At 45.6% G+C, this 12181-nt stretch overlaps 1 protein-coding gene across 3 annotated transcripts in view; it reads right to left on the bottom strand.

The window, feature by feature from the left end:
- The window catches only part of lrp8 (LDL receptor related protein 8), a 94769-nt gene that overhangs the window by 28250 nt on the left and 54338 nt on the right, over positions 1-12181 (bottom strand). For 2 of the 3 annotated variants that reach the window (XM_033028122.1, XM_033028120.1), the window contains exons 4-7: positions 9902-10021; positions 6040-6417; positions 1831-1953; positions 1620-1742 (exon numbers count right to left, since the gene is read on the bottom strand). In XM_033028122.1, the coding sequence (XP_032884013.1) occupies positions 1620-1742; positions 1831-1953; positions 6040-6417; positions 9902-10021 (744 nt within the window). The remainder of the gene's footprint in view (positions 1-1619; positions 1743-1830; positions 1954-6039; positions 6418-9901; positions 10022-12181) is intronic. The other variant, XM_033028121.1, reaches the window with a different exon arrangement.

Raw genomic sequence — 12181 nt, 5'->3', positions numbered from 1 at the left:
ATCAAAGTTGGAAAGGGTGAGATCATGGGAGGATTTGAAGACAAAGACAACAATTTTAAAATGGATGTGTTATTTAACCAGGAGACAGTTTGGGGAAATATAGGAATGTTTACTAAATAGAATTTGGTGCACATTAGTTTGTGCAAAGCAGAGCGTTGATTGACTTTTGGGTAATAAGGGAGGCCACTAGAATGTATTAATGTAGCCAACTCTAGAAAGAAAGGCAATGATTCCAGTAGATGAGCTGATGCAGGAGTCCAATCGTCTGTCACCATGGATGGTCATATCCTGATTCCTCCCTTTAAGGATCCAGCTCATGTTAAACAATAGCTTCACAAACACAACCAGCCTCACAGTATTGGGATATGGGGAGAAGGCAGGCACGGGTTATTGATTGGGGACGATCAGCCATGATCACAATGAATGGCGGTGCTGGCTCGAAGGGCCAAATGGCCTCCTCCCACACCTATTTTCCATGTTTCTATGTTTCTATATTTGCCCATGGAACCATTCATAATATTAGTGCCTGCAGACTGTCGGACTGAGGGATGGAAAGACTCCTCCGATTGCTACAATTGACCCATAGAAAATGTAATTTGTTTGCTTTGCGCATTTCCCGGTGGCATCGACAACTACCTCTAACTGACTGAATAACTGGGGAAGTTTGAATTGAAGGGCATTCTCTGCTATGCTGCCCAAGCATGAGACTGAGATGTAGTGTTGGAGACTGTGCAGCAGAAATATTATACTAATCAGTCTTTCTTATATCCAATCTGGTGCTACACATTGTAGTCCCAGCCTTCATTCTTGGGTAGAAACTCACTTCAAAGTCACAAGGTTGTGTCCGATTCCTTAGATTGAAGAGCAACAATCAAGTTTTTAAAATGCAGTGTCATTCCTATCGATTGGAAAATAAGTGTAAAGTTCTCCTCGTTATCTTTAATCTATTGACAGTTTCCACCTGAATATCCCAGGGCTGTGTGCAAATTGGTATCTTATTCCTTATATTATATCAAAGACTATACTTCCAAGGTAGTTCAGTAGCTATAATTCTGAACTCATAAAGGAGACTATTTTTTTATTTTCACAAAGCAAACACTAGTTATGCTCCTGATTTCAATTACCAGAGGGGGAGTGAGGGGAGGGGGGGGGGGGGGGGGGGGGGGGGGGGGGCGCGGGGGGAGAGAAACAAATGCAGAATGATCAAGAAACCATCAAAGTCATCTTTATTTCAACCCTGAAATATTCCACATTCTGATTGCTGTGCTTTTATGCAAAACATTAAGGAGATCATGTATGAGATGTAATGATTATCTAAATCATCATATGGACAGGCGAGGAGAGGGACATCAGTTTGAAGGTCGATCCAGACGTCCAAGGAAGGCCTGCAGCAGCCTGGGGCTCGCCTGGATCGGGCAACACCAATAAGACCTAGAGCACAGACTGGACTTTGAAAATGGCGCCAAAACATGACACTTCTTGCAAGTGGGGTCAGTGGACTATTTCTGTACACTATGCTGAGGTGTGGCAATACTCTACTGGACTGTTTGTAAGAAAATAATTTCACTGTGCCTTTGCACGTGACAATAATGCATAAATGAACATTTGATCCACCTTACCACATTCTTTTAGCGGTTCGTCTGACCAGTCTTTGCAGTCCTTGTGAGAGTCGCATACTTTCTTTGTATCAATGCACTCTCCACTCCCACAGAGGAACTTCAAGCGGCCTTCACAGGGGGTCACTGTTTGACACCAAGAACAACAATGTTAGATTTGAAGAGACACCAACAAGTTGCTTTGCAGGCACCTGACCTGGTGACCAGCACTAACCATTTCTGCAGTCTAGCTCGTCAACGTGCTCCGGACAGTCAAACACTTTGTTACACTGTTTGGATCCATGAATGCAGGTCCCATCGTTGCACTGGAACTCGTCGGGCTGGCAGGTCACCATAGCTTTGAATGGAAAGACAAGAGTTTATTTTAACATTTCTCAATTTTCAAATTTCTCATCGTTTTTGGGAGAAAGTTTCTGAAATATCAAAAAAATCTTGAAATTTAAAATGACAACCTCCAGCATGAAACTCAATACAAGAGCTAAACTAGAAGAGGATCAGGAATGTGAAAGATATTAAAGATGGTTTCTTACGAGGACAGATGAGCCATCGTTCTATCAGATAGTGATACCGTGTGGAAACCGGCCCTTCGGCCCAACTCGCCCACACCGGCCAACATGGCCCAGCTACACTGCCAGCATTTCGTTCATACCCCTCCAAACCTGTCCTATCCATGTAACTGTCTAATTGCTTCTTAAATGCTGGGATAGTCCCTGCTTCAACTTCCTCCTCTGGCAGCTTGTTCCATACACCCACCACCCTTTGAGTGAAAAAGTTATCCCTCAGATTCCTATTAAATCTTTTCTCCCTCACCTTAAACCTACGTCCTCTGGTCATCGATTCCCTTCCTCGGGGAAAGAGACTGTGCGTCTACCTGAACTTTCCTCTCATGATCTTATACATGATCTTATCCTTTTATCTTGTCTCCATTCTCGGCCTCAAAACATCCCAGTGATCTAGAAATGCCAGTCTGCAAAGCCAAAAGTCTAACTCAAGTTCCCCACGAAATGTAAGGTTCAAAGATCAGCTAGCTGTTACCAGTGTTAAATTACTGGTCATGGCGCTCGATATTCATAAATACCAGCAAAATTATCAGGTTAAATAACCAAATAGGCTTCAGGAGTTAAATGGCCTCCTGTTGCCATCTTTTCTTTCCACCACCATGAAGGAGCAAGAGGTTGCAAGGTGAGAAATCCTGATCTCCCAGCTTTGTTCAACGGCTTAATTTACTCTTGAGAGATAACTGTCGGCAGTTTCTATTAAAAACAGTTTAAGCGTACTGTACTTACTGGGATATTTTGTTTCGCCAAAAGGATTAAAAAAAATCAAGCCTCCAAAGTCCATGGAGAATGGTAGAATCAATGCACAAGCAAATTCATCCTGAAACTCCGGAGGCTGAAGGCCCTCATTTATATGCATGCTAGATACTTAATTAAAATTCTCGGCGTTCTGCATGTCTGCATCATAGCGACGCTGGGCCCGATGAGGAATATACTGCTGGTAGAGATCCTTCAACAATCCCCAACTTTATTTTATCCTCCGTAAATACCAATCTAGAATCTAGAACTCTGCTACCTGTATTTTGACTCGCAATAGACTCATTTACTCATCGGCCCAATGGTCACCGATTTTAAAATCTTACTTTTAAAGTCTCCATTAGTTCACACTTTATTATCCTTGATTTCTCACCAAACTTCAAGTTTCCTACTCCAATGCTGGCTCTTGCAGATCCCAAATCTGATCAATGCTGGCCATGCCTTCAGCTGTCTGTCCTTTTAACTCTGGAACTCCTTGCCCTTGTTTCCTTCCCTCTTTCTACTCCTCTAAAACACTCTGTATAAAAACTATATCTGACCAAGCTTTTATTTTTCTCTCCTAATATATTCTTACGTATTGGATTCTGCTGGCCAATGCTCCACAGTGTGTTTCCTGCCAAAGCACATACACCAGCTGGATGAATGAGCTAGTTCAGGGCACCCAACACCCGAAGAACCAATGTAGGAAGGAACGGCAGATGCTGGTTTAAACCAAAGATAGACACAAAATGCTGGAGTAACTCAGCAGGACAGGCAGCATCTCTGGATAGAAGGGATGGGTGATGTTTCGGGTCGAGACCCTTCTTCAGACAGGAGTTACTGAGTTACTCCAGCATTTTGTGTTTACTTGAAGAACCAGCCTCAGCAAGCATTCTAAGTCTTATATTGGGGGGGGGGGGGGAATGTTAAAAGACCCATTTGCTTTACTGTACAACACTTTTTAATTGTAACCGGTTACATCAGACTATTCCGCCAGATGCCTTGTCTGTTCCAAAGCCCTTGGCATTCAGCAGTTAGAATGAGATACCTAGCAGGTACAGTAACCCTGCGGAAATGTGTCCCCCCCCCCCCCCCCCTCATAAAGAACACACAACCCCACAACTGGATCACCCTGCCAATTCAATGGAGGTCGGTTAGCTCAGTACAGACTGGGATAAAACATACCAGGCATTTCCAAACACCCCTCACCATCTATTTATCACTTGTCAGGCTTGTCCTGTTCCTCCTCTCTTCCAGCCCCCCCCCCCACCATAATCAGTCTGAAGAAGGATCCTGAACCGGAACGTCACCTATCCACAGGTACACAAAATTGCTGGAGGAACTCAGCGGGTGCAGCAGCATCTATGGAGCGAAGGAAATAGGCGACGTTTCGGGCCGAAACCCTTCTTCAGACTGATGGGGGGTGGGGAAAGAAAGAAGGAAAAAGGGGAGGAGGAGGAGCCCGAGGGCGGGCGGATGGGAGGGTGGGAGGAGACAGCTAGAGGGTGAAGGAAGGGGAGGGGACAGCACAGGCTAACCAAATTGGGGGAATTCAATGTTGATGCATAAGGGCGCAAGGACCCCAGACGGAATATGAGGTGCTGTTCCTCCAATTTCCGCTGTTGCTCACTCTGGCAATGGAGGAGACCCAGGACAGAGAGGTCGGATTGGGAATGGGAGGGGGAGTTGAAGTGCTGAGCCACCGGGAGTTCAGGTAGGTTAAGGCGGACTGAGCGGAGGTGTTCGGCGAAACGGTCGCCCAACCTACGCTTGGTCTCACCGATGTAAATTAGCTGACATCTAGAGCAGCGGATGCAGTAGATGAGGTTGGAGGAGATACAGGTGAACCTTTGTCGCACCTGGAACGACTGCTTGGGACCTTGAATGGAGTCGAGGGGGGAGGTGAAGGGACAGGTGTTGCATTTCTTGCGGTTGCAACGGAAAGTGCCCGGGGAGGGGGTGGTGCGGGAGGGAAGGGAAGAATTGACGCGGGAGTTGCGGAGGGAGCGGTCTTTGTGGAAGGCAGACATGGGGGGAGATGGGAAGATGTGGCGAGTGGTGGGGTCACGTTGGAGGTGGCGGAAATGGCGGAGGATTATGTGTTGTATTAGCCGGCTGGTGGGGTGAAAGGTGAGGACCAGAGGGACTCTGCCCTTGTTGCGTGTGCGGGGATGGGGAGAGAGAGCAGTGTTGCGGGGTATGGATGAGACCCTGGTGTGAGCCTCATCTATGGTGGCGGAGGGGAATCCCCGTTCCCTGAAGAACGAGGACATTTCCGATGCCCTGGTATGAAATGTCTCATCCTGGGAACAGATGCGGCGTAGGCGGAGGAATTGGGAGTAGGGGATGGAGTCTTTACAGGGGGCAGGGTGGGAAGACGTGTAGTCCAGATAGCCATGTGAGTCAGTGGGTTTATAATGTATGTCGGTCAGGAGTCTGTCCCCTGCGATGGAGATGGTGAGGTCAAGGAATGGTAGGGAAGTGTCGGAAATCGTCCAGGTGTATTGGAGTGCCGGATGGAAGTTGGTGGTGAAGTGGATGAAGTCAGTCAGTTGTGTGTGGGTGCAGGAGGTGGCACCAAAGCAGTCGTCAATGTAGCGGAGGTAGAGGTCGGGGATGGGGCCCTGGTACGCATCGAACAAGGATTGTTCAACGTACCCGACAAAGAGGCAGGCGTAGCTGGGGCCCATGCGTGTGCCACGTTCTCCAGAGATGCTGCCCGACCCGCTGAGTTACTCAAGCACTTTGTCTGTAAAAATCTGCTACGCATGAATCCAAGCAACAACAAAAAGAATGAATTAACCATCACACTACACCTATTCCTTCTCTCCATAGATGCTGCCTGACCCACTGAGTTACTCCAGCATATTTAGTCTACCACTGAGTTACTCCAGTATTTTATGTCTTTCCTTGGTAAATCTATACACTGCATCCATACATTGTAAATGGCCCGATTGTAATAACGTATTGTCTTTCTGCTGACTGGATAGCACACGACAAAAGCTTTTCACTGTACATCGATACATCTGACAATAAACTGAACTGATCTAAACTAGCATCTGCAGTTGCTTGTTTCTACACTAAATGCCCCCACATGAAGCACAGTATAATACAGAGAAGAGGAAACTTACGACAGTCAATTTCATCCGACTTGTCCTTGCAGTCTATGCTGCCGTCACATTTCCAGTTGAAGTGGATGCACTCGCCATTGGTGCACTGGAACTCGCTCGCTGAGCAGGAGTCTGTCGGCTTCTGTGTTGCCAGCTGACCGCAGCTCTCCGCTCTCTCATCCGAGCCTCCAGGACAGTCGGGATCACCGTCACAGGCCCACAGCTCAGGGATACACGTGGAGCTGTTGCACTGGAACTCATGGGGTCCACACGTGGGTGGAGAACAGTCCCGTTCCTCTGTGCCATCACCGCAGTCATCGTCCCCATCACACACAAACATCATGGCAACGCACTTATCGTTGTCACAGAGGAATTCATTGGCCGCGCAGGTCTTCTTATCTGCAGGGTGGGGCAAGAGCCACTTTCAGTATGTAAATTGATGCAACATTGAGTGCAGTTCATTAAAAACACTTCCCTCTTCTCACTAAACCATATTTCAAATGTCTCTTTACCTCGTCCGAATACACAGACTGTTATTGAATAACGTGCTCAGGGCTTGCTTGCAAGTCTAAACAGAGTTGGCAGGTTATTCAACAGATGGTATCGCACTGCTGAACATAATCCTTGCCTCACTTGGGGTCAGCATGTGCACTTTCCAGCAGGTGTCCTGGGTAGTAACCAGAAGGGCTTACTTCCCTCCCCTGGAGTGGCCAAATTTAATTATGGAGCCCAGCTGTAGTCTCCACCCTCCCCCATCCCCTAACATAACTGCACAAGAGTACCTGCATCTCAATTCAGTTTCCTGGTGTCCAGCCTACTCTGCATAGGTCTGTGAGGTAATCCATAATGTCAAAGACAGAAATTATATGGGAACTTTAAAATGGCACAACATGTTCTCAGGGAAGTCAATTAGCCAAAGCTAATTAATTTTACAAATCACTTTGCTTCATGGGATCATTCAAAAGTGAAGTCTGGCATCATCTCCCGTCGGGTGGTTTCAGAATGCACAAGCTTTCGCCTGTGATCGCTGCCATCCTGCTTTTGCTCAAGAAATGTGGTCTCCAAGGAAAACAGTGGCAGCGGTACAAACTGCAACAAACTGGTCATCCATCTGCTCATCCTTGGACAAAGTCAGTAAGTGTTGAGATATTAAGAGAAACCTCAACAAAGACCAGAGATATTATTTTCAGCAACGTTTAAGAATGAACTGCAGATGCTGGAAAAATCGAAGGTAGACAAAAATGCTGGAGAAATTCAGCAGGAGAGGCAGCATCTATGGAGGGAAGGAATAGTTGACGTTTCAGGTCGAGACCCTTCTTCAGACTGATGTGGGGGGGTGGGGAGGGAAAACGAAAGGAAGAGGCGGAGACAGTAGGCTTGTGGGAGAGCTGGGAAGTGGAGGGGAAGGAGAAAGTAAGCTAGTGTCATTTAACAATAAATATTTGCTCCTTCTCTGGTCTCCAGGAAAGCAAGCCCACGGCTGGGATGATGTTAACACAGGAGCCACCTGCTTGCCGGCATCTTGCTTGTCAAAGGCACCCACAGCCAAAGTTAATCCTATAAACAGATATCAAAGGTAGACACAAAAGCTGGAGTAACTCAGCGGGCCAGGCAGCATCTCTGGAGAGAGGAATGGGTGACGTTTTGGGACTCTATCAATGTACATTCACTTTCCAGCTGGGCTCGCTGATGGTGAACGGACATAGGAATCCTGGCTTTAATAGTGCCCTCTCCGCCACATAGCCACTGAACCACAGTGGTCGTTTGCCGACATGGTTTTCTACTGAAGCCCCCTCGGATGGAACGTGGAAACTTGAGATGCGTGTAGGTCAGAATCACACGGGTGGTAGTTCGCTTCACTCGCCGAATCTTCGGGGAAACTAGATGGCAAGGGAGAGCCAGAGCCATCAGCAAAATTCACTGAAGCAAGCTTCCGCATCCACCATCTCTATTAGGGGTCGTTAGGTGTGCAACACCCTTCAGGAGTTACAGAGCAATTAATATGTAAACGAGAACCAATCTTCATCAACTATTTCAAAATGTAAACTACAAGCAGTAATTGGATTTGAAATTAAAAGCACAGCTGCATGAATGAGCACCTCTGTTTGAAGAGAGCTGGCGACAAGCTCACAGCAGGAGGTTGCTTAACATGGCTTGTATACTAACATGGCCATGAGATGTCCTTGTATCCATCAGCCGTGTGTAAGACAATGGGACTTTGTTAACCAGTCAGTATCAAACCAGGCAACAGTCATCTGCAGCTATGATATACTAGACCACTGTGAAAGAGATCAAGGATGGTTCCTCGCTTGTTTTTTGTCATTTCACACATCAGATATAGTCATGGACATATTTATTAATAATTGGGGTATTTGTGTAGCCAAGAAGTCGGTCTGTGTAACACTAATGTGTAGGAATGTGCTGATGCTGGTTTAAACTGAAGATAGACACAAAAAGCTGGAGTAACTCAGCGGGTCAGATAGCATCTCTGGAGAAAAGGAATAGGTGACGTTTCAGGTCAAGACCCTCTTCAGACTGAGTCAGAGGAAAGGGAAATGAGAGATATAGACAGTGATATAGAGAGATATAGAACAAATGAATGAAAGATATGCAAAAAAGTAATGACGATAAAGGAAATGACCCATTGTTAGCTGTGGGTCAGGTGATAATGAGTTACACAGGCAATAAAACAACGAAACTAGTACAACGAGTAGGGTGGGGGAGGGACGAAGAGAGAGTGGATGTTAGAGAAATCAATATTCATACCGCTGGGTTGCAAGCTGTCAAAGTAAAATATGAGGTGTTTGTGTGTTTGGCCTCACTTTGAACATTAATTGAGTGTCTGGGGTCCCTGTTCTCAGAAGCTCTCCAACTTTCATGCACATTCTTTATGACAACAATGATGCTTGATGGGCTTGCCAGTTAAGATGTGCTCTGTTTGTAATAATGTAATTTGATGGAACCATTTGTCTGCACCCAAGATATTGAGGTAAACCAGGCAATTGTAGCTTCTGATATTGTAACTACTTAAATTGCACCTGTTGTCTTTGTTTGTAAAGAGTATAAATCCTTGATACACTTTGAGTTCCAAGAGATTCAACAGAGGGATTCTCTCAGGAGAAAGTCTTCTATCAAATCTCCTTCCAAATCTCTGTTTGATCCGAACAAAGACATTTTAGATCTACAGAGAAAAAACAAACTGCTGGAGGAACTCGGGAGGGAAATGGACAGAAATGGTTTTGTGTCAATACCCTTCTTCAGACTGGTACATCCCAACTCAAAAGGCCATCTGTCCATTTCCCTCCACAGATGCTGCCTGGCCCGCAGAGTTCCTCCTGTAGTCTGTGTTTTCCTCGAGAGTCCAACATCTAGTCTTGGGCAGGCTAGATGCAGGAAAAATGTTCCCGATGTTGGGGGAGTCCAGAACCAGGGGTCACAGTTTAAGAATAAGGGGTAGGCCATTTAGGACTGAGATGAGGAAACATTTCTTCACCCTGAGAGTTGTGAAAATCTGTGGTATTCTCTGTCACAGAAGGCAGTGGAGGTTAATTCACTGGATGTATTCAAGAGAGAGTTAGGTATAGCTGTTAGGGCTAATGGAATCAAGGGATATGGGAAGAAAGCAGCAATGGGGTACTGATAGGGGATGATCAGCCATGATCATATTGAATGGCGGTGCTAGCTCGAAGGGCTGAATGGCCTCCTCCTGCACCTGTTTTCTATGTAACATCTACAATCTTGTGTTTGTTTCCCTCTTACATAGACAGCTCTCGACTCCGTGGCTCTTTCAAGGTCACATTTGGGAGCTCGTCCAGCATGAGGTGAAGGCTAGAGCAGGAGTCGTGTTTGCCGAATTTCACCTCAAGGTAGTTCTCACACTCACCATCACAATACAACTCGTCGGTTCCATTTTCACAGTCCTGCTGACCATCACACTGCCATGCAATTGGGATGCATCTGTTTCTGGCACAGCCAAAGGTGTCCGGTGGGCACGTGACTTTATCTGCACCACACGGGAAAGAAAAGAATCAGAGTGCATTTGCTCCATGAGTGGGGACTTTCAATCAGGCTTCTTTTGGGTCTACTAACCAGAGGGGCTTATATCAGGCCCAGTCCTGCCATGTGCAGGCAGTGAAAGAAGGGCCAGGATCTCTAGTCCAGAAAGCAAGCAGGGCTGGACCAGAACAGAAGACACGGTACATTTAGAAGCCAGTGAGTGGAAATGCCAAGCTTTGGATTAAAAGTCTTAAAAGTCTTCTCCTTTGAAAAGGAGAAAGAAAAAGATCAAAGAAGAAAAGTGGCTAAGCGAGCTTTCAGCTTTGAGATCTCAAGAAAGAACAAATGTGAAATGAACCTTGATTTTTGCAAAGATGAAGGTAAGAACAAGCGTTTTTGTTGCAGATGATTAAAAAACAGGCAGGTGAATGGTAACGTCTGTTTGAAATTATTCCATCAAGTTGGAAGAATCCATTGTATAAGCCTTCTATTAACCTTGTTCCGAATCTGTTCTTTAAAATGGTTCGATTTCTCACAGGCAAAAGGCCAGTTTACTGAGCAATTTACCAGAAACCAGGTGTTGAGACATCCATTTAATAATTTGGATTTAAAGCTAGTTTAAACAACAGATGCAATGAGCCCTAAATGCCACAGACACTTTTCAAAACAAAAATCTGTGGATTCCCACTGTGAACTTGACTGAGTGTATCCAGCCAATAGTTTTAAACAACGGCATACAGGTACAATGACAATGAAGGGGGATATCACACCCACCACAAATGTACACTGAAAGTGATGGATGTGGTGTGAGAAGGACCAAAATAACCCAGTCAGATCCCCACTCAAGAATTCCTTGCCTGTTTTTCCACACAGCAGACAAAGGGAACATAAAACATGCAGGTGGGAAACTGTAAATCAACTTGCTCTCATTACTGGGCTTGATTATTTTATTCATGAAGCTATTCAATGGAAAAAAAACCTCACACAAACTGCCTGATTTTTGGTTAAATGCATTGAGCACATTTATGACTATCAATGAAAATGTAATTGCTGTTATGTTTCCAAATCAGTTTAGGACTTTTGTTTATGGAGATGGAACATTTAATGTGTCAACAGTAAAACAATGTAAACCCCCACTGTCTCCACTCGTCCTGGTTCATATAAAACTTAAACTGGCCAACCTCACAACATTAATCAAGCGTTAATGGCCGCGGGACAATTGCCATCGGCCACCGGGGGCTTTGACTCTGACATCGGGAGGGGAATGGGGAGTGCAGGGGAGAGATAAGTTTTTTTGCCTTCCATCACAGCGAGGAGGAGATGCGCTGTGATGGATGTCTGTGTAAATTGTGTTGTGTCTTGGGTCTTTTTTTTCTTGTGTGTATGACTGCAGAAACAACATTTCATTTGAGCCTCTATGAGGTTCAAGTGACAAATAAATTGTATTGTATTGTATTGTAAATCTGCTGGTAGACAACGGGAATCATCATTCAGCACAGAAAAAGGCAACTTCCCTGTGGCGATTAATTCATAGCCCTTCTGTTGTTTGAGCAGATTCCAAAGGACAAGTTGGCACGTGTTACAGTGACTTTTTCTTATGCCAGCATCATATTAATACAATGCACCACCATTAGACATCTCAGGCTGAAACTTATTTTAGGGCAGCACAATAGCCACAGTTGGTAGAGCTACTGTCTCACAGTGCCAGAGACCCTGGTTCGATCCTAACCTCAGGCACTGTCTGTATGGCATTTGCACATTCTCCGTGCGACTGCGTGGGTTTTCTCCAGGTGCTCCGGTTTCCTCTCGCATCCCAATGACGTGCGGGTTTGAAGGTTATTTGGCCTGTGTAAATTTGCCTCCAATGTGTAAAGAGTGGATGGGAAAGTGGGATAACATAGAAAAAGTGAACAGGTCTGCATGGAGTAGGTGGGACCAAAGGGCCTGTTTCCATGCAGTATCGGCAAAAATGATAATGGGATCAAAAGCAGGGACTACCTAAAATTGGAGAAGTCAAGGTTCATACCGCTGGGGTGTAAACTACCCAAGCGAAATATGAGGTGCTGCTCCTCCAATTTACGGTGGGCCTCACTCTGGCCATGGAGGAGGCACAGGACAGAAAGGTCGGATTCGGTTGGTCAAAGGTCAAAAAAAAAAAAAAAAAAAA

The sequence above is a fragment of the Amblyraja radiata genome, chromosome 10, assembly GCF_010909765.2.
Source record: "Amblyraja radiata isolate CabotCenter1 chromosome 10, sAmbRad1.1.pri, whole genome shotgun sequence".
Lineage (NCBI taxonomy): Eukaryota > Metazoa > Chordata > Chondrichthyes > Rajiformes > Rajidae > Amblyraja > Amblyraja radiata.
Note: the sequence above shows the minus strand (reverse complement) of the source record. Positions and strands in the feature narration are given on the sequence as shown.